Source organism: Capra hircus, chromosome 10 (assembly GCF_001704415.2).
Source record: "Capra hircus breed San Clemente chromosome 10, ASM170441v1, whole genome shotgun sequence".
Lineage (NCBI taxonomy): Eukaryota > Metazoa > Chordata > Mammalia > Artiodactyla > Bovidae > Capra > Capra hircus.
Window position 1 is genome coordinate 38,174,721 of NC_030817.1, and position 20,999 is coordinate 38,195,719.

The 20,999-nt window shown below is 38.1% G+C and overlaps 1 protein-coding gene and 1 long non-coding RNA gene across 3 annotated transcripts in view; one reads left to right on the forward strand and one right to left on the reverse strand.

Moving 5' to 3' along the window:
• The window catches only part of LOC108636986, a 33,558-nt gene that overhangs the window by 7,630 nt on the left and 4,929 nt on the right, over nucleotides 1-20,999 (forward strand). Inside the window, exon 2 of the long non-coding RNA XR_001918674.1 lies at nucleotides 16,010-16,043. This is a non-coding gene — a long non-coding RNA (uncharacterized LOC108636986). The remainder of the gene's footprint in view (nucleotides 1-16,009; nucleotides 16,044-20,999) is intronic.
• SLC30A4 (solute carrier family 30 member 4) overlaps nucleotides 8,179-20,999 on the reverse strand; it is a 31,077-nt gene continuing 18,256 nt past the window's right edge. Inside the window, exons 4-8 of one of the 2 annotated variants that reach the window (XM_018054153.1) lie at nucleotides 16,654-16,807; nucleotides 15,011-15,212; nucleotides 14,100-14,205; nucleotides 13,187-13,321; nucleotides 8,179-12,570 (exon numbers count right to left, since the gene is read on the reverse strand). In XM_018054153.1, coding sequence (XP_017909642.1) covers nucleotides 12,416-12,570; nucleotides 13,187-13,321; nucleotides 14,100-14,205; nucleotides 15,011-15,212; nucleotides 16,654-16,807 — 752 coding nt within the window. In that variant the 3' untranslated portion in view covers nucleotides 8,179-12,415. Of the gene's footprint in view, nucleotides 12,571-12,616; nucleotides 12,778-13,186; nucleotides 13,322-14,099; nucleotides 14,206-15,010; nucleotides 15,213-16,653; nucleotides 16,808-20,999 lie in introns of those variants that run through there. The other variant, XM_018054154.1, reaches the window with a different exon arrangement.

The following is a 20,999-nucleotide window of genomic DNA, read 5'->3' on the forward strand; positions in this document are numbered from 1 at the left end:
CATGATGTGAAAGACATGAATCAGCTTTCATTTTTTCCTAACAGACTCATCCATATTCCTTAGCAGAATTTGTTAAATGTGATTCTTCTTTGTGTGGTTTCATTGTCTTCTACTCATTGAATATACATTTTCCATAATTTGGGAATTTGTGGCAGAGTTGCTTGTTTCATTGGTTCATATTTCTGAACTGTGTGTTGATCATGAAGGAATTGTTATTCAGTCGCCAAGTCGTGTCCGACTCTTTGTGACCTCATGAACTGCAGCATGCCAGGCTTCCCTGTCCCTCACCGTCTCCTGGAGTTTGCCCCAAGTTCATGTCCATTGAATCGGTGATGCCATCCAACCATGTCATCCTCTGTTGCCCTCTTCTTCTTCTGCCTTCAGTCTTAGCCAGCATCAGGTCTTTTCCAATGAAGATAAGGAAATAGCTGTATCCTAAAAGGGACAAGAACTTTCACTTTTCCCACCTTTAATTGTTGCTAAGATGAAGTGGTGCCCTTGAGCCGCAATTTCCCTAGGCATCTGCCAGCAAGAGCTGGGCATCTCTCAGAAGAAGCATGAGAGCAGAGGGTATAATGTCTCTGGAGTCTCCTCAGCCCATTCAGCCACCGGGAGGGCTGGCCCTGGCTGGAGCACGAGTATTTGGAATCAGAGCAGGAAATTGATAGTTACCGGGTGCTTACCATGTGCAAGCCACATTGCATGTAAGGAATATTTAAGGAGAAAGTAAGGAAGCCAGAAGCAGCAGCAGAGAAATGAAAGGAGAACCAGGAGGGAATACACACAGACTGAAGGAGGTGAGTTCCCAGGATGGGTTGGTCAACAGAGTAAAAACTTACAATCTATTCTTGGTAAAACAACAACAACAACAAAATCAGCCTATAATGCAGGAGACTGGGTTTGATCCCTGGATTGGGAAGATCCCCTGGAGAAGGGAATGGCTACCCATTCCAGTATTCTTGCCTGGAGAATTCTATGGACAGGGTAGCCTTGTGGGCTACAGTCCATGGGGTCCCAAAGAGTTGAACACAACTGAGCAACTAATACTTTTCACTCTTACCATATAATCCAGCAAATCACAATCCTTAGAATCTAACCAAAGGAGCTGAAAACTATGTTCAAACAAAAAACGTGCTCTTGGATGTTTATAGCATTTTTATTCATAATTGTCAAAACGTGGAAGCAATCGAGATGTCCTTGAGTAGGTGAATGGATAAATAAACCGTGGTACATCCAGACAATGGCACATTATTCAGAACTAAAAAGAAAGGAGCTATCAAGTCATGAGAAGACGCGGAGGAAAGTTAAATGCATATCACCAAGTGACAGAAGCCAACTTGAAAAGGTTATGTACTATGTGATTCCAACCATATGACATTCTGGAAACATCAAAACAATGGAAACAGTAAAAAAAAAAAATCAGTGTTTGTCTAGAGTTGGGTCAGAGGAAGGATGAACAGGTAGAGCACAGGTTAATGGTGAATACGTGCCACTATAAATTTGTCAAAACCCACAGAATGTACATCAAGAGTGAACCCTAAAGTATGGACTTTGGGTGATAATGATGTGTCAGTATAGGTGTTTTTGTCGTTGTTGGATTTCTGTTCTGTTTTTTTTTTTTTTTTTTTGCTACACTGTGTCTTCCTTTTTGGTGTGCAGACTCTTTGATGTAGTGAGTAGCCTTCTCTAGTTGTGGCACGTACAGGCCTGGTTGCCCTGCAGCATGTGGGATCTTAGTTACTGGACCAGGGATGGAACCCACATCCCCTGCATTGGAAGGCAGATTCTTAGCCACTGGACCACCATAGGAATATAGGTTAATCAGTGACTCAATGGACATGAGTTTGACCAAACTCCAGGAGACAGTGAAGGACAGAGAAGCCTGGCATGCTGCAGTCCATGGAGTTGCAGAGAGTCAGACACGACTTAGTGACTGAACAACAACAAGTAACAAAAAGAACAAAGCATCACTCACAATCTGATCATGTGAGTTAAGTCATCACTCACTGACAGAATGTCCTGAGAGAGATTCAGGATGGAAAAACAGGGTGATACATTCTGTACTCTGGATACACCAGTCCCTGGTAGTTAAGATGCATATCCAAGGGAGAATTTCAATGATTCCAGATTCTTGCACCTTCTCATATGTAGAAAAGCACGAAAATCATTAACCGGGGATGTCTGTTCTTTGTGATTAGCAGTCATCTTTTACCAAAATGTATGCTGGATGCATGTATTTCCCAGCCAAAAATTTTACACATATACTGGCTCTTCCCCTAACTCTTTGAAGTAGTCCCTTCAAAGCTAGTAAGACGCTATTTTCTGGGGTGAGGGGATGTTGACAGTGAGAGAGACTCTGCATGCAGAAAGTAAATGGGAAATCTCTTACCTTTCTCTCAATTTTGCCATAAACCTAAAACTTCTCTAAAAGAATAAAATCTTAAACCTCAACCTTGCAGATCCAGTGAGAACTCAGCAAGACAAAAGAGTTCGAGTTACTGGCATGAAAGATGACTAAGATGATATTCCTAGATGATATGAAACTGAGTCCCCCTAAAACCGAGTACCCTGGCCAAGTTTATGATTAACCTCTCCATCCAAAACTTTATTCTCTTTTTTTGTCCCACACTTGTCCCCTTAGGATTGAGGAGTATCAAAGAAAAGGGGAGACCGAAAGCTAGCGGGACCCTGTGAAGCCCTCCCAGATACAGTCCCCTCCATGCGACCCACGCCCTTCCTGTTTGTAGAAAAAGGCTTCAGGGTCCTAGACCTTCTTTGGTTTCAAAGGGCAGATTCAAAGACTTCCTAATTAGGGAAGAGAGGGAATGTAGAAACAAAGGACAAGCCATCAAAAAACAATATGTGTGCTTATTCAGTCGTGCCGGATTCTTTGCGAATCCATGGACTGTAGCCCACCAGGCTCCTCTGTCCATGGAATTTTCCAGGCAAGAATACTGGAGCGGCTTGCCGTTTCCCTACTCCAGGGGATCTTTCCGACCCAGGGATCAACCCATGTCTCCTGCATTGGCAGGTGGATTCTTTACCACTTGCCACCTGAGAAGCCCCTCAGGAAGCAATGTGCAGCAATTCAAGAGTCCTGGTTCCTCCTCAAGGGCTGCATGTACCAATCTGATACATAGGCTTGAGTTGTTCTGTAGGAACTAAGGCCCCGACCTTGGGCCTAGTTCACAGAGCTGAATTTGGACTGACTGCAGGCAGGATCAAAGCCCTCTCTTTTCCACTGCACCACGCTGTCTTGCCTTAGTGTCTCACCCACAAAGTGTACGAGAGAAGAGGCACGAAGAGCATAGCCCCTTGGGGTCTTTATTTGCAAAACCTTCTAGAGAGCCTCAGGCAGTCCTGGGAGACATGGGGCCAGAGATATGGTAACCTGTCCATCCAATTGGACAATCACTGATGAAGCAGGCACAGTCCTGCTAGGTCCCTCTTCTCCCATGTCCATCCCACCCATGCAGGTGGGTTCTTGCAATGGCCCAGGACAGTGAGCCCAAGCCCTCCTGACCCTCTGAGAGCACCACACAACATTGCACTTGATAACCCATATGGCCAGTCACAGCTCTAATCATATCATAAAGGGTAAGAGAGTGGACACTGGAGCCTGATTGCCTGGATTTGAATCCCAGCTCAAGGTTACTGGCTAACCTTAGGCAAGTTTCTTAACTTCTCCTTGCCTTAGCTTCCTCACCCATAAAAATGGGATTATAATAACTCATAGATTTGTTTGGTAGGATTCTCAAAAACCTGAAAAGCTTTTAGAACAGTTAACTACCCCAAATGAAAATGAGCATGTCTCTACATGAAATGGATTAAGAAAAAATAAATACTTGAACCTTTTAGAACAAGGCCTGGTATATACAGTCCTAAGCACTCAATCAGTGTTTTAAAAATAATAATAACATTTATTATTATTATCATTATTTTTGGCCATACCATGTAGCGTCTTAGTTCTCAGACCAGGGACCAAACCTGCACCCCTGGTGGTGGAAGCACAGAGTCCCAAACACTGAACTGCCAGGGAAGTCCCTATTATTATTATTCAGATAGCCAGACTGAGGCATAGAAATACAAGAGTAACTTGTCAAATGAAACATGTATAGCAAAGCTGGAACCAGAGCTGGTTCTTGTGCCTTTTAATCCAGTGTACTTTGTATACTTGGTTACATGCTTTAACACTAAGATTACTGATTTAAAATTCATCGATTATCTGAAAGTAGCCTGAGCTGTTCCCCTATGCAGAAAATAATCACTTTATTAATTCATCTTTTTTAAAGTCTTTTATAAAAACAAACTCATCAAGAAGACTAGAATTGACAGGAACCAGCTCAGTTCTACCACTGCATTGGACTCCAAGAGAGATTATCAGGCTATACAAGTGATAAAAACTGCTGGTTGTTAGCACCAGTTTCAGTTCAGTTCAGTCGCTCAGTCGTGTCCGACTCTTTGCGACCCCATGAATTGCAGCACGCCGGGCCTCCCTGTCCATCACCAACTCCCGGAGTTCACTCAAACTCATGTCCATCAAGTCGGTGATGCCATCCAGCCATCTCATCCTTTGTCGTCCCCTTCTCCTCCTGCCCCCAATCCCTCCCAGCATCAGATTCTTTTCAAATGAGTCAACTCTTCGCATGCAAAGAGCACCAGTTTAGTTGCAATTAATTGCATAACTGTCTTGGGTGTTTCAGAAAAGTGTCTAATTTCTGTTGCAGTCTTAAAAAGATAAAACCATAAATACTTGCATAGCAGTAGTAGAATTACACATATCCTAAGTATCAAAAACCAATCTGGAATATTTTTATAGAAGAGTGGGTTTCAGTGGCATTACAGAGAAGAGGTTAAAACATTGGCGGTGGGGATTTTCAGGGTGCCTTAAAAAAGTTTCTGGGTATAAATTGATATTTGATGATGGTATAGTTTCCAACCGGGGGAACATTTATGCAGCCCTCCGGTGTCTCTAACGTTGGAGATTGGAAGAGCAGACCTAGGTCTCACCCAGGGGGCTTGTGGGTAATCAGACAGTGGTGGCTTTCCAGGGTGATGGTGACAGAATGAGGGAGGTGAGCATAGAGGTGTGTGTGTGTGTGTGTGTGTGTGTGTGTGTGAGTTGCTCAGTCATGTCTGACTTTGTGCGACCTAATGGACTATAACCCGCCAGGCTCCTCTGTCCATGGAATTCTCCAGGCAAGAATACTGGAGTGGGTTGCCATTTCCTTGTCAGGGGATCTTCCTGACCCAGAGATCAAACCCAGGTCTCTTGTATTGCAAGCGAATTCTTTATTGTCTGAGCCACCAAAGAAGCCCAGAGAAGGGGCTCCTAATAGGGAAGGCAAGGAAAGCTTCTTGAAAGAGATAATGCCTGAGGAGTCTTTAAGGATGAGTTGATTTTTGTGAGGTAAACAACTTGAGGAAAAGGTCTTCCAGATAAAGAAGGAGACGAAGGAGCAAGGATAAGAAAGTCTGTCTTGTTCTGGGTTTGCAAGATGCAATGCTAAGCTTTTTTTTTTTTTTAAGTCTGCATTTGTGAAGAAATTAACCTGCAGTAATTAGGATAGCTGATATTCGAGTTTTGTGTGTTCTTAAGACTTTGATTATATTGGTCATTTAATTCTTGTAAAAGTCACATTAAGTAGAGACACTTATTGTCCCCATTCTGCAGATGGAGAAACTGAGGCATAGAGTTCAGTGATTTTCCCCCATTCTTCTGGAGAACCAGGATGGTAACCTAGTCAGAGACTTTGCCTTTGTGCGAGCTCACAATGAGAGCATCTGTTTGGTTTGGAGCTACCTAGTAACTAACCCAGATAACAACCAGATTATACCCACTCCCAAGCAAGATGAGATCAACTTTAGCTGATAATTCCATGACTTGAGGGAAGTTCATTCTCTTCTTGATAATTTCTATCAATTACCAGAGGCTTGTGTTTTGTTTCCTGTGGGTTCACATTCTCTATGCAGCATTCCTGAGCTGTTTCTTCATCTCTGTCTTGGTGATGGCCAGTTGGTGGGTACAGCCCCTTCTTAATTTAACCCCTTCCTCCCCCAGCCAAACCATGCATGAATTAAGATTTGGGGGGCTGTTGAGACCAATAGATGCCATGGTATGTTGACTGTAACATGGAGTTCCCTCCCCTTCCCGCTTCACAAGCAAGACCAGCTGTGAGCTGGGAAATGCAGTGTCCTGACCTTAAAGGAGTGGCTGGCTGCAGGCCAGGAGGTGTCCAAGGCCTGTGGCCTGGATCCCAGCCCTTGCCAGTCATGGCCTTGAGGGCTGAGGAATAAGGAGAGGAAGGGCCAGGGAAGGGGATATGCTGGGACCCGATTCAGTGCCATCCTGGTACCTCAATTAACAAATGGTAAACTTTTGGCTGCTTTCTTGCTAATCATGCAAGTAATTATATAAGGTTGAATGTTCCCTAAAATATTATACTTCTCTTACTTTTATACACCTATTATCTAAAACCTGGTTGTGATTGCAACTGCATTAGTTTATATTGCATCCCTTTAGTATTACATGTTTACATGTTTTTGTATTACGTGTGTGTAACTATATTTAGGAGTCATCTGTGACTTCTATTCCTGAATTACTGCTCGACCTATGGGACTTTGGGCAAGTCACTGAATTTTTTCTGATCTCAGTTTCTTCACTTGCAAAATGAAGATTATAATTATCTTCAGAGGACCATCATGAGGATTAAATAATACATAAAAAAGTGCATGGTACAGTGTCTGAAGGGCAGTAATGGATCAGTACATGTTAGCAATCATTATTTCTCCCATCAACCAAGAGCTGACTGTAGTTTGGCTGATGTAGGGGAGGTCGGATGGCAGTAAGCAGTCATTAATTAGAAGGATTTTGTATTTTTACCCAAAGGATCTGGATTTCATCCTACAGTTTTTCAAGCCATCTCTAGTGGGAGTGGGATCTATCTGCAGGGGTGACAGTATAACCCAACATACTCTCCAAAAACAAGAGAGTTTAATTTCCTGTTTAATTTTAAAAATACATAGGAGTTTCATGCTCTATTCCGTAATGTGTTCAGTGGTACGAAGGTGGCCTTCAAAGAGCAATATTTAGTTGAATGATTATAAAATCAGCATCTGGAAGGAGTCTCAACCTATTCTAGAAAAAGAGAAAATTTCCAACCAACAGAGCCAACTTTTTGAGATGTCCTGATTTCAGTACCATGTCATCTTATATTCAAGACTGCTTCTAAGATCAAATATATATATCAATGATTAAAACACTCTACATTCTGTAATACTTTGTCTTAGGGATTAAAAAAAAATATCCTGGGCTTTGGAAAATGTTCTTACACAAGAAAGAGAGCTTGCTGCATCCATTTATGCTGTTATGGTCCTAAAATGGCACAACAGGGCACACCAGAGGCCAGCAAACTTTTTCTAAGAGAGGACAAGCAGTAAATATATTTGTCACAACTACTCAATTCTGCCACTGTAGCATGAGTGCAGTTGTGGTGGAATGAGTATGGCTGTGTTCAAGTAACTTTATTTACAGATGCTGAAATTTACCTTATGTAATTTTCACATCATGAAATATTATTATGATTTTTTAACGTTAAAAAATGAGAAAACCACCCTCAGCAACTTGGGCCATACAAACAGATTGTGGCAGATGGGCCAGTGAGGTGTGGTGTCTGAGCCCTGGTCTGAAACAGTTGGAAGTCCTTGGGGCACTAAGCTCACACTTTCCGATGGGCCTCACCAAACTCACTCCCACAGCAGCTTCTTTCTTTCTTTTCTGCCGTTGTTGCTGGGCTGCAGGGACATCAAAAGGGGCTCATATGGGAATTCCCTGGAGGTCCAGTGGCTAGGGCACCCCACTCCCACTGCGGGGGTCCAGGCTCATCCCTGGTTGGGGAACTAATATCCTGTGTGTAGCATGGCCCCCCAAATTTTTTTTAAGAAGTGATGGATATAAAAAGATAAAAGTTATTTCAATCTCTCTTTTATCCTCTCTGAAAGATTTTCTTCAGGTTTATTTCTTAAACATCTAAGAGGCCATTAAATTGGAGATTCTAAAACTAGATAGCTTAAAATCTATTTTCCAATGCTTTTCTTTCTATGATTACATTTTGAGGCCTATTATGATTATTTATTCAATTTTAAATACATAGAAATTTAAGGCACTGTACACTTTCATTTTTTTAATAAACCACATGGCAAAACAATACTTTAATAAATGTATAGGAAATTACAATTTGAAGATTGCAGATTCAGTACATATACATATACTATAGTTTGATTTTAAATTACAGGGACAGACTCCAGCTTCAAAATCTTTCTAAAATCAATCTTTATGCAAAATACCTGGTTTCTGAAAGTGTATATGGGAAAGTATATACAATTTCTTCAAGTGTGATATGGCCTACTTATTAACATGTATTTATTTAGAGAAGCATAAGCTTTCCAAATATACATTATCTTTCAGGTGCAAAGCTGACATACTGGCACATTTTAATTTTCTTGCAGTTATTTCAGAATATACTTAATTGTAATATTTAAACTGACACTGTCATAGGTTTAACTGGGAAAGTCTCCTTAAGTGTTTTCCAATCTTACCAAAAATTAGAAAATGTTTGTTGGTCATCACAATTTGACTAGAAGAATGGGTTAAATCTTTTGAAAGTGAGAATTCAATGACTGGCTGGCTGGAATGTGTAATGGAGGGGCACACACACAATTTAACACTGAGGACTTCCCACGATGGTTCTTCTCTACAGTTTGTGTGCTCCTACTGGCATCACAAGCAATATCCCTGGCTAGTGATCTGTAACATAAATGTGAAGCCCTGTCTGGTGGGATTCACAGGACAGATCTGTAGCTAGGGTTTGCAAATGATATCGTGGTTAGAGAGACATTAGGCATAATCAACAATTTGGGGATCAAGCTGGCCTCCCCTCAACAGAGCATACTGCAAAGTGTCACTTTGCATTTGTGACTAATAATACCCAGCTGGCTCCTAAGTGAAGCTTGATTCAAAGACAAACTGAACCCGATGAACTAGTCTTGTGAACACATTCTGTAACTTTAAATTTACTCTATGTAAGGCAGAGGCAACAGCAAAAGTGTCTAAAACCTTATTCCAAAGGGGCTCAAATTCTATATAAGAACACCTTATTTCATTGAACCAACTGAAGAAAACACATTTAGCCAATTGTGCTTGTTTCAGAAGTGAGCGCTTCTCTGTGGTGAGAGTGGTTATTTGAATCTTAGCAGTGATCCTGGCTTGCGATTGTGCAGCGCATCTACCACACTTACCATAAAGCTCGGCATGCAGAGAAATTTGGATCAGGAACAATCAGCAGCGTAAACAAAGGTTCTACCCTACCCAGAAACACATTTATAAGTGGTGCTTTGTCTCTGAAGGATGGTTTTTCCTCATATTAAAATGAAAGGGAAGCTCATATATCTGATCCTGCCTGTGTCTATTCTGGGAAAATTCTACTGAAGACAAACATTCAGTGAGGACACCTGAGCTCAAGATGTAGAACCAGAACACGGAGACTCCTAGGAGCAGGAAACTAGTTTTAGAAAATGGGAACGAAGCATCCAAAGTGGAAAACAGTAAAATAAGAAATCTAGTGATTTGGCAAGCAGTACTGATGGGAGCTGCAAGTTGTGAAAATTCAGGCTCACATTACACAGGGAATAGCTAATGGAAAATGTATGGAGGAATTCTGTCGCTTCTGGTTCTTCATTTCAAAGCCCTCTGAAGTATGCCTTATGCAACTATATTCCCCATGTTATATTTCTAAAGCAGTATGGTCATTAATGAAACAATAGGCCATGAAAGTCAAAATGCTGCATCTGGCCAGAGCTATGGAACACAGGTTATACACATAAGTAACTCTGATTATTTGCAAATAATAACCAAAATACTCCTCACTGAAGAACTGCCCAGTTTTTATGTTGTGATCTGTTTTCCTTATGCAAAATTAATAATGCTAGGTGTTTATACAAACAGCCACTGCCTTTGCTGGACAATGGAGAGCCCTTTTTGAGAGCTGGCTGAGGAGTATAACGAGGGGCTGTAACTAGGCGGGGGAAGGACAGACCACTTGTGCAATTCCTGGTCATATCTGCTAAGTTCACATCCTTCTCTGTGGGTCTTACGAAGTTACAAGTTAAATCTATCAATTCTCAAATCTTATACTCCTGGTGAAGTACCAGTACAAAGTCTATAGTCCTTGCTACAAAAAGCAAAGCATAGGAAAACTTCATGTGTTTCTCATTTTTAGGAGAACACTGTAAGATTTACAAAAGTTTTTGGTCTTTCTGCATTTTACAAAAGGATCCTTTCAATCCTCAAATGTATTTCAGACTGTTTCATCAAGTAACTTTCCAAGGAATGGGTTATTTATGAAAAGTCAGACATAGCTATTTAAGATAAAGGAAAATTTATAAGAAACAAGCTGGGTAGCTATGAGGAACAATTTGCAAATACGGGGAAATCTATTAGCATAATTAATGCATATTCTTTTTCCTTCTCTTGCTAAGTGCTCAAAGTCTGCAAGTGCCCAAATGTCCACTGAAATGCCTCTCATTTATTCTTACTTGCTCTCTGTATTTTAATTTTATATTTATTTTGATTTCAACAGCTTATGTGCTACTGAAATTTTTGAAAAATTCAAATCTTTTTTTTTAAATAGATTCACAGTAAGAATCTCATAAAGTTAATATTCAACAAACACGAGGTTTTATTAGGAACCATTAATCCTCATCTACCCTTTTACTGGATACCATCAACAATAAATTTTGGGGTAAATGCAGGTTTTATCTTAGGTTTATTACATAGTGAAGTATTTGGCAGAAAGATAAAGCGTGTGTCCTGTTCATTTATATCAGGAGTCATCTGCATGCCCATCTAGGATTTCAGTTCACAACTTGCTTGGTACACTGCTGCTCTACTCTGATTCTGAGGAATCAAGGGACTGTATCTGTTCTTGGTATACGAAACTGTTCTTCTTGAAAATGGATTTCTAACATGCATAAAGATAATCTCAAAACCAACAGTTGCAAAATGAAACATGAATATTCACAGCTGCCTCTTTAACACTATTGTTACCAATTAGTTGCCTCTGCTCTGAAAACTTTTATGCTTAGCCTCCCCACAACAGATTTAATGTCTATCCCCATTCCCCTGCTTCAAAACACAAGAACACACAAGGTCAAAAACCCTTGAAAATTTTGTCTTCTCAGAGTAATATTTTCCCCCAGTCCCTTTGGGCATTTCTGTTATGATATTATTATTGGAAAAACTTCAAAATTATATCCTAGGATTTCTGGAGTCCGCGGAGAATCCCTAACCCGTACCATTGATCTGAAATTCTTCCTGGAGGAACGTGGTTGGTCTACACATGAGAGGTGGAGGGCACACTGAAACTTAGTTTCCCAGAGTTCTACCCTGAAAGGGCTCCCACAGATTAACTGGTATGGAAGCAGGAAGGAAGGTACCAAGCAACTTCCTGTACAAAAGGCAAGGCAGTTCTTAAAAGGACAGAGGGTCATTGTTTACCTTCTGCAGTCTCTTGCTGTTCTTAAAATAATTCCATGAACAAGTGATTTCAGGAAGACTTAAATCTGAAACCCCACACCCCATTGTCACTCCTAAGTTTTTTTTCAAAGTATTATATTATAATTTGAGTTTATGATTCACTTCTGCTATTCAGAATAACACAGAAAATATCTCCTAAACAATGTAATATCAGTGGCCACAATATGTAAATATTTGATTCTGATAAGATTACAAATAACCAAAAATGCTAACTTTGAGATACAAAACCCTGTACTATCTGGGAAAAGGTGATTACAAAGTATAACAGTAAGATTCAAACTTATTTGTGAAATAAAACATTTCTGAAACTCTAGGAATACATGCTTATTCCACTCTCTGGATAATTAGTAGTACTTTGAGAAATTTGGTAAAAAGAGAGCTGGGTGTCAAATTCAAGAAGCTGGGTTCAAGATTACATAATAAAAAAAAAAATCAGTTTTCCAGCACTGGCTTGATATAAAAATGGTCTTTAAAAAGGATTTTTAAATGCAAATACTGAATTCTTGATGCTTTCTTTAAGACATGTACTGTCATAATTAGTGAAGTACGGTCTTGGATTGTCTTCTATGAGGTATCTGTAGAGTCATGTCTCATTCTGTAAACAGTGTTTTAGAAACATCTTCACATGAGAATCATGGTGAAGTCTCATTTTACCATTAAACAGAAACTAGCACTGTCAGGCTGGAGTGTCTGTTTTGAGAGACTGGTGCTTGATAGTGACACAGCTGTCAGGGATTCCATTCCTCACTCAGGTGTGCATTTATTGCTCTCACATCTGTGACTGCAGGATAAATAAGGCAGCAGTCTCTCATACATACACAGTTAGGAACTGGGACTCTGACAGTTTGCACAAGTTCTTTCCACTTCTTGCCTGTAACTCTGAAGCTGAATAGTACATTTATACATGCCAAACGTGTTCAATAATAAATGCTTTGCTTTGGACTGTACTTCCTCCCATTTAGATGAACTTCCAGGAACTGCAATATCAAGAAAATATCATTACTATTCACTGCACACTGTTACATATTAGTGAATAACATAAAGGGCAAAAAAACAATCATACTATTCTGTGTACATGTTTTTATTAGTGTGAGTTCTACCCTCTTGAAGCTATTCTGTTAGAGAAGTGTTTCAGTTCACAAAGCCAGAACGACTTCTTCTTATTCCAATTTCTCTGGTCCACTCTTGCATAGAGAAAGAACACTAGGCATCAATTACTAGTCTTTCATCTTTTGTAGTCTTTTTTAAAAAGTCCTAAGCGTGTATTATTTTGATAAAAAATAAAAAGCATCAATCTGTGAAATGTTTAAATAAAAACATAGAGCCTAGCTTTTTCTATATAGAAAAAACATAGTAAATATACTTTATGCCTTTAATCTGAAGGCAAAAAATCAATCTGTAATATCTCATCAAAGAGAAAATGATTGCTCTGCTATCATTATATTGACTTGCAACTCACCTTTTGAAGAGCTTCACCCTTCCCTTAAAATAAATCTTTCTAGCAGAAAAGTCTTCCTATTTACTCCTAAGGACAGTTGTTTAATTCCAAAGATAGAAGTCCACCAACCCCAGCATTTACCGTCAGCAACGTACTTAGCTGTATGTGTACTATGGCAGTAGGTTTTCCTGAAGTGAGAGACCAGATATTTAAATCTTCCACTGAATGTACATCTTCTATTTTCATCAAAGCTTCTTTGATATAGTCTACGTTCAAATGGCTTGGTACACCTATTCAGAATGGATCATTTATAAATAAAGGCTATTTTAAGAAAAAAGTTATATATTACTAATATGACATTTTTTAAGAAAAGAAACCAAATGGGTTTACCTAATTCAGTTTAAATTAATACTTTAAATTATACTAAAACTTTAAGATAAACTATGCATATATATATAGCAGGATATACACGAGAGGTTAATAAATACTTAAAAAAATGCTCACCAAAAAGAAATGTCAACCAAATCAGAATACTTTAATAAATAAGCTAGGATAGACAAAAAAGAAAAAGGAACATACAATGATGATAAACCTACTTTTGAGAACTCATGGTTACATGCTTATACTTAGTAAGGCAGGAATGTTAGAAATTGAATAGCAAGTTAAATGGGAATTACAGACTTAATACATGAATTACTAAACATAACTACATTAAGAATCATGAGTTGCATTCTTGTCCTAGCTCCACAGTTTATTAGCAGCATGACCTTAATGAAGTTATGTTACCCCACTGTGCCACAGTTTTGTTGTTGGTAAATGGGGATAATAATGTTTGCCTTGCCTACTTTTCTTGGCTATTACAAAGATCAAATGGGTAATAGATGGGAGAGTGCATTGAGTCTTGTATGTTTTATCATGTAAGGTGGTATTATAGACTAATAAGTATTAGTAAAAAGAAAGACATGACTCCTACCCTAGAGAATCCCTCCCGCCAACAGGAGGATTAGGGAAATAATTAACTGATTTAGGGAAATAATTAACTCACAATGGGGATACCAGACAGCTTACCTTCTAGAATTATCACTACTGTGTCCCATATGATTCGAAAGGTTGTAAAAGCCACAAGTAACGAAAACACATATGTACAGATGGGATCAGCAATCCTGTATTCTGGCTGAAGAGACAAATCAAAATTGTGTGATTAAATACAAACAGATATAAAACAAGTCTGAAAAGCAAAGCAAGGCATACTCTGTCCCTTCTTTAGCAGGACTGGAGCATATCTTTAAAACTTGGATATTGCCAGTCGAGAAATGTCTACTGTTCTTTGTGAGACCCGTTTCCAGAAGTTTAGCCATTTGTTCCACTGTTTTCCTCTGTGCCTCCTCTAAACCTTCCACCCACAAGCCACAGACCATCAGAATTGAAAGGAGTTTCAGCAGCCATCCATCTGGTCTAAGCCCCTCGTATTAAAGTGGAGAGAACTCAAGTTTAGAGCTGGGGGACTTGCTTAAGATCAAAGCATTACAGCCAGAGCCAACACTAGAACTCAGATCTCTGAATTTTCATTGCGGTATATATTCTAGTGGTTGAGTGTTAAAGCTTAAAATTGAGTTTTTCAGTGAAAGCACTACCAAAACCAATAGATAAGTTATTCCTTGAGGTGATACTATTCTGACTAGTGCTAGTGTAAGAGCGATACTGATAGTTCAGGTATGTTTGCATAACGCAAAGTGAATAGGACTGGCATTGGTGTCTAGCATACCGATAAAAGATAATCGTGACTTTTAGTTTAGTTTTGTTTTTTGTTTTGGCCGAGCCGCACAGCATGTGAAATCTTAGTTCCCCAAAAAGGGATTACACCCATGCCCCCTGCATTAGAAGCACAGAGTCTTAACCACTGGACTGCCAGGGAAGTTCAGTCATTTTTAATGTTGAAATTAAATACTATTTCAAAATAGAAGAATTAGTGATGGTACCTTGAATCGTATGATGTATGCAGCTATTAGCACACCAACACTCTGTACCAGATCCCCCAATGCATGTACAAATGCAGCTCTCACTGCCAGGCTATCCTGCCCTTGGTTGTGTCCACATCTGGGACCTGTGGTAGGAGAATTTGGGGGCAGGGAGTGGGAATGGGCATGATGGTGACCAGATTGGTTCAACAGAAACCCCATTCTGTTAAGAATAAAAGAAAAGATTATTATTCTTTCTAATATTATTGATTAAAATATTTGTTACTAATCAGGTACTAATGAGGCAACATGAAGCTCATTCATTTAATTAATATTTGAACACCTATTATGTATCAGGTACTGTTCTAGGTGTTGGGGTCAAAATAGTGGTAAGGCAGACATATCCCCATGGAACTCATGTTCCAGTAGAGAGGGCAGAGAATTAACAAATAAATACATAATGTACTGGTTGACAATGTGAATGCTTTGAAGAAAAACTAAAGCATGGCAAGGCGATGGAGAGTGATGGGGAGTGATGAGAAAAGGCCTCACTGGGATTCTGAGTAGAGACTTGAATGAAGTCAGGAAGCAAGTAGTGGTGGAAGAGTGTTCCAGGCAGAAGGACCACCAGGGCAAAGGCCCTAGGCTGAAAATGTGCTCTTAAAAGCAAGACAGCCACTGTGGCTAGAATAAAGTTACCAAGATGCTAGGAGGTGAGCTGGAGAGGTACACAGGATCTAACAAAATGGCTATGGTAAAATGTTTTGATTTTATAGTAAGTATGAATGGAGGCCATTAGCACAGGGACTGGCAAACTAGGGTCTGTAGACCATAGTTGGCTCACTTCCTGTTTTATACATTTTTTTCTTTTTCTTTTGCAAATAAAGTTTTATTGGAACACAGCCATGCTCATTTGTTTACATACTAAATGTGGGTGCTTCTGTTTTATAGCAGTAGAGCTGAGTATATGTAAAAGAGGCTCTCAAAGACTAACATATTTATTATCTGGTCCTTTTACAGAAAAAGTTTACAGAACCCTGATCCAAACGATTAAGTAAGTATTAAAGATTTTGTAGTTTTTAGGAAAAAAGTTGGTAGTTAGAAAAACTTATTAAAATAAAAATACTATAAAAGTTATTTTAAAAACTTTGTCCTACTTAAATTCCTGATTGTTAGTCAAACGTCAGTATACCTGAGCAAACCCATGAGAAACTTATATAATTCCACAACAGCATTTTATTAACATTTAGCAGAAAAGTTAATGTACTATAAAACTTCAAAATATATTAAAATATCACTGCACATTATTGAATGCATACACAATAGTCTCTAAGTTCACAGTACTTGAAAATATTAATGTGAACACAATATAGCGTGTGATACTATAATGGTAGATAGTGTCATTATAAATTTGTCCAAACTCATAGAATGAGTTTAACACCAAGAGTGAACCCTCATGTGAACTATGGATTCTGTGCAGTAATGATGTCAGTGTAGAGCTCATGGCTTGTATTAATAACAAGTGTGCCACTCTGGTGGGGGATGTTGATAATGGGGGAGGCTATGCATGTGTTGGGATAGTGTACATATGAGAAGTGCTTGCAGTGAACCTAATACTGCTTTAAAAAATAAAGTTATTAAAAATTTTTAAAAATACAGCTTACATCACGTTAACTGCAACTCCAATAGCTGCAGTAATGAGCATTATATCTCCATTTATTTCATATTTCATGTGGATAGTTCTTTGGACAGCTTCATACAGGAGGAACCCCATAAGTATATACACCAGCAGCACACTAATCATAGCTGACAGAACCTCTGGAAGGAAAAATAAAATAAATATATTTGTAGAATGGTTATTATACTTCATACATACTAAATATTGTGCCGTCTCTAATTTACATCTTCTTCCCTCTAAGGAGATAAAGGCATTATATTATTTTTGTCATGTTATTTTTCTTATTTAAAAAATTGTTTAGTTGTTTGCTTTGGATCCTCTATTAATTCATTCCCACCACTCCCCACCTCCTTCTTATCTCTTTAGGGTCAAATTATGTATATTTATAAACAAAAGGAAAAAAACTGAGAAAGAATTTGTAACATACTTGATTACAGACTAACTTCTCCATAGATGATATACTTACAAATCAATAAAAAAGCAAACAACCCATAAGAAAAATAGGTAAAGGACACAGATAGTAATATACAGAAAAGAAACAGATATCAAAATCAACCATAATACAAGAAATTCAAATAATTCCTTTTTCCCCTTACTAAGTTGGCAAATGTTAAAAAGTTTAACAGCCATAGTTAGCAAAGATATACTGATAGAAGCATAAAATAAAACTATCTTTTGGAGAGCAGTTAGTAAAACTAATAAAATTTTAAAATGCATATATTCCTTAATTTTAAAAATCTATCCAATAGAAACACATCCATATGTATACAAAGACATCTACAAAATTTTCTCCTGTAGCTTAGCCTGTAGTACAAAAAAAGATCTGGAGACATCTTAAATGCCCACCAATAAGGAACTTAATGGATAAATTATGGTATATACATAATGGGAAGCCATAGTCATATATCTAGGTATTTTTAATTGAAGTATAATTGATTTACAATATCATGTTAGTTTCAGTTGTACAGTACAGTGTGTATATATATATCTTCTTCAGATTTTCTTCTCTTATGCTCAGTCACTTTAGTTGTGTCCAGCACTTCAGTTGTGTCTAGCGCTTCAGTTGTGTCTAACTCTTTGTGACCATAACCTGCCAGATTCCTCTGTCTACGGGATTCTCCTGGCAAGAATACTGGAGAGGGTTGCCACGCCCTCCTCTAGGGGATCTTCCGACCCAGAGATCAAACCTCTGTCTCCTGCACTGCAGGCAGACCCTCTACCACTGAGCCACTGGGGAAGCCCCAGCATAAGAAAATACTGAGTGCAGTTCCCTGTGCTATACAGTAGGTCCTTGTTGGTTTATTTATATTTTTTTAAAAAGGGGAAAAAAAGGGACTACTCTAGTGATCCAGTGGTTAAGAATCCACCTTGCAATCCAGGGGGACATGGATTCGATCTCTGGATGGGGAACTAAGACCGCACATGCCTTGGAGCAACTAACTCTACACACAACTACTGAGCCCACGCACCACAACTACTTAGCGCACGCGCCACAACTACTGAGCACATGCACCACAACTAGAGAGACTGTGTGCCACAGTGAGAGATTCTGCATGTAACAACAAAGACTTGACTCAGCCAAATAAATAAATATTTAAACAAATAAATAAAAAGAAAAAAAATCAGGCAAATTGATAATCACAAGAAAAGATTGACAAGCTGCACGTGTACAAAATGAGGTATGTTAAGAATCTATTTATCAAATATTACATATAATAGCAAACAAGTGAAAACAATAAAAGAAGTGATTAGTAGGAGCCTTACAGCATGGAATATTATGCAGCTGAAAAAAAGCATTGAGCTCTTAATGTTGTAATAAGGAATCATCTATGTGAAAAAAGAAAAGTACACAACAGTATACATGATATGTTAGCATTTGTGCCAAAAGAAAGAGAATATATAATAATGATCTGTACATGCAAACTCTGGAAGACTATACAAAAATACTGATAAAAACAGATTGTGAAGGAAATGGGTGGCTAGGAGACAGGGATAATGTTCCACTATATATGCTTTCCACCATGTGAGTAAGAAGTAGAAATCATTTTATATCTTCTTAAAGTTATTAAAATAGGGCAATGTAAAGTACATTTAAAAATAATTATTATATAAAACTAGTGTTGACACTCAGAACAATAACAGAAAGAAAATATATAAAAATTTTCTTAAGAAATCAAATATTAAACCTTTAAGTGTTATAAGTTAAAACAACCTGGAAAATTGTTATCTGGGTCAACTTACTGCTCAAAGGTCCCAGGCAGTTCCAGTATATTGGACTTTGATACATTTTTATTCCACCTCATAAATTGCAACACAGAAAACTATCTAGCAGTAAAATAAGCTGTTTCCCCAAAGACATCTCATTAATGTAGCCAAAACCCTAAAATTCTGTGGATCAACAGATGTTAGAATAAGACAAAAAACATAACAATCCCTATTTAAAACTATGATTTACCTATTCCTGACATACTAATTATCATACTTTAAAGGAGACACTGCAATAAGAAAGATAGAGAAAAAACTAACTGAAATACACAAAGATAGGGAGAGACTACTATATCAATAGGTCTAGGCTCTAAGCCCCTTAAGGATATGACTACTTTACATTCCAGGTCACATTTACTGTAGCACTCAGCAGAAAGGCTGGCATGTAGTATGTACTCAGGTATTTATGGATGGATCTGTAGAATGAAGTTAGTTAGGCTGAGTAAGGAAAGATAAAAGTGTATATATACAATTAAGAAGGTTAAGCTAAATATGAACAATAGGTTATTTACTAAATCCCGAAAAACAAGAATAGGTTAAAAGAAAAGAATTAAGCCAAATATAAGACTGAAAACATATAGAATTTCTTGTTAAATTATAATCACTGATGGCAAAATATACATATATAAATAAAGAAAGAATAAAAAATTTTGAACTGTAAAATCTCAGGTACTAGTGGTTGGCTCCTCATTTTACTCACGAAGAAATAGAACTTTAACTCTCTTTAATATTGGTATTTAAAAAATACCAATCCTTCTCAAACTCTTCCAGAAAAAAAAAAAAGAACTTTAATCATGTGTCCAGATTGAAGCTAGCTAACAGTTAGGACACCATAGTTTTAAGGGTACCCAAATCAAATTTTTAACATGAAATTATAAAGCAGTACATTTTGTAAAGATTAACAGTTGTACAAGTTAATGACATAGAGATGTGATTGCTTATGAAGATCTAAAATCAGTAATTAAAAATTCTTTCAAAACACCTTGCAATTAGGTTGGCCATACTTTCCTGTTTTCCCAGATAGCCCCAATTTATGCCTGTTATCCTGTCATAATTACTAACAGTGTCCCATTTCACTCTCAAAAGTGTCTTTGTCTTTTGGATGATAAGATATATTGTGACCCTAGGAGGTCTTCCAGGTAAAATACTGGATGCCCAGTTAAATCTGCATTTCAGATAAACAACCAATTTTTGCATATAAGTATGTCCCATGCAATATTTCAGACACACTGTTACCTAGAGAGAGCAAGAGAGCTTGCAAGCAAGTTAAAATGTGGCAATACCCACATCTCAGTGATCATTTTCCTAAACACTGAGAATTATCTTTTTGTGAACTTTCAGACAAGGCAAAACCATATTCAAAATAAAGTAAAATGAAAGTCAAACTAAAGCATAATGTTCTTGACAAGGAGGATTCCCACCTGAGAAGGCCTGAGGCCTTTGCATCCAAAAACTCAGTTTTCCACCACACAGCTTTCACCCACATGAGCAGCACAAAGGACCCTAATGCCTGCCCATAGTTAAGAGTAATGGAATTCAGCTGATTCCTAGAAATTCCCAAAATGACATATTAGGATACTGTTACCAAAGATGTGGCTTATTCAGTAATTAATAGGAATGTGCCTCATATTTAGTTTCCCTGGTGAAAAGGAAAGAATTCATGTTATTTTTTTATTCTAATGATCTGTCAAAATGTTTTCTAAACAGAGCACTGATAAATGCAAAAAAGAAACTAAATTTTGAGTATATTTTTCGGGCTGAGATTTATAATTGAGAAGTATAAGGCACAGGAACATATATAACTGAAATTTCTAATAGTAGACGTATGATCATTCTGATAAAATGAACAAAAAGTTCTTTCACTGTGAATAAATTAAACTTTGGTGAAATATCAAGAATAGACCTAATTATTAAAATTTTTTCATAGTATTTTAAATACGATGGAATGCAGATAAATGCAGGCAAGATATTGTTTTCTCCCACATTTGAGAGAGAAGGAAGCTTTCAATCAACAACCAAATTATGACTTGCTCCAATCTTCTCATTCTTGCCCTGTTGCCCTGGGTT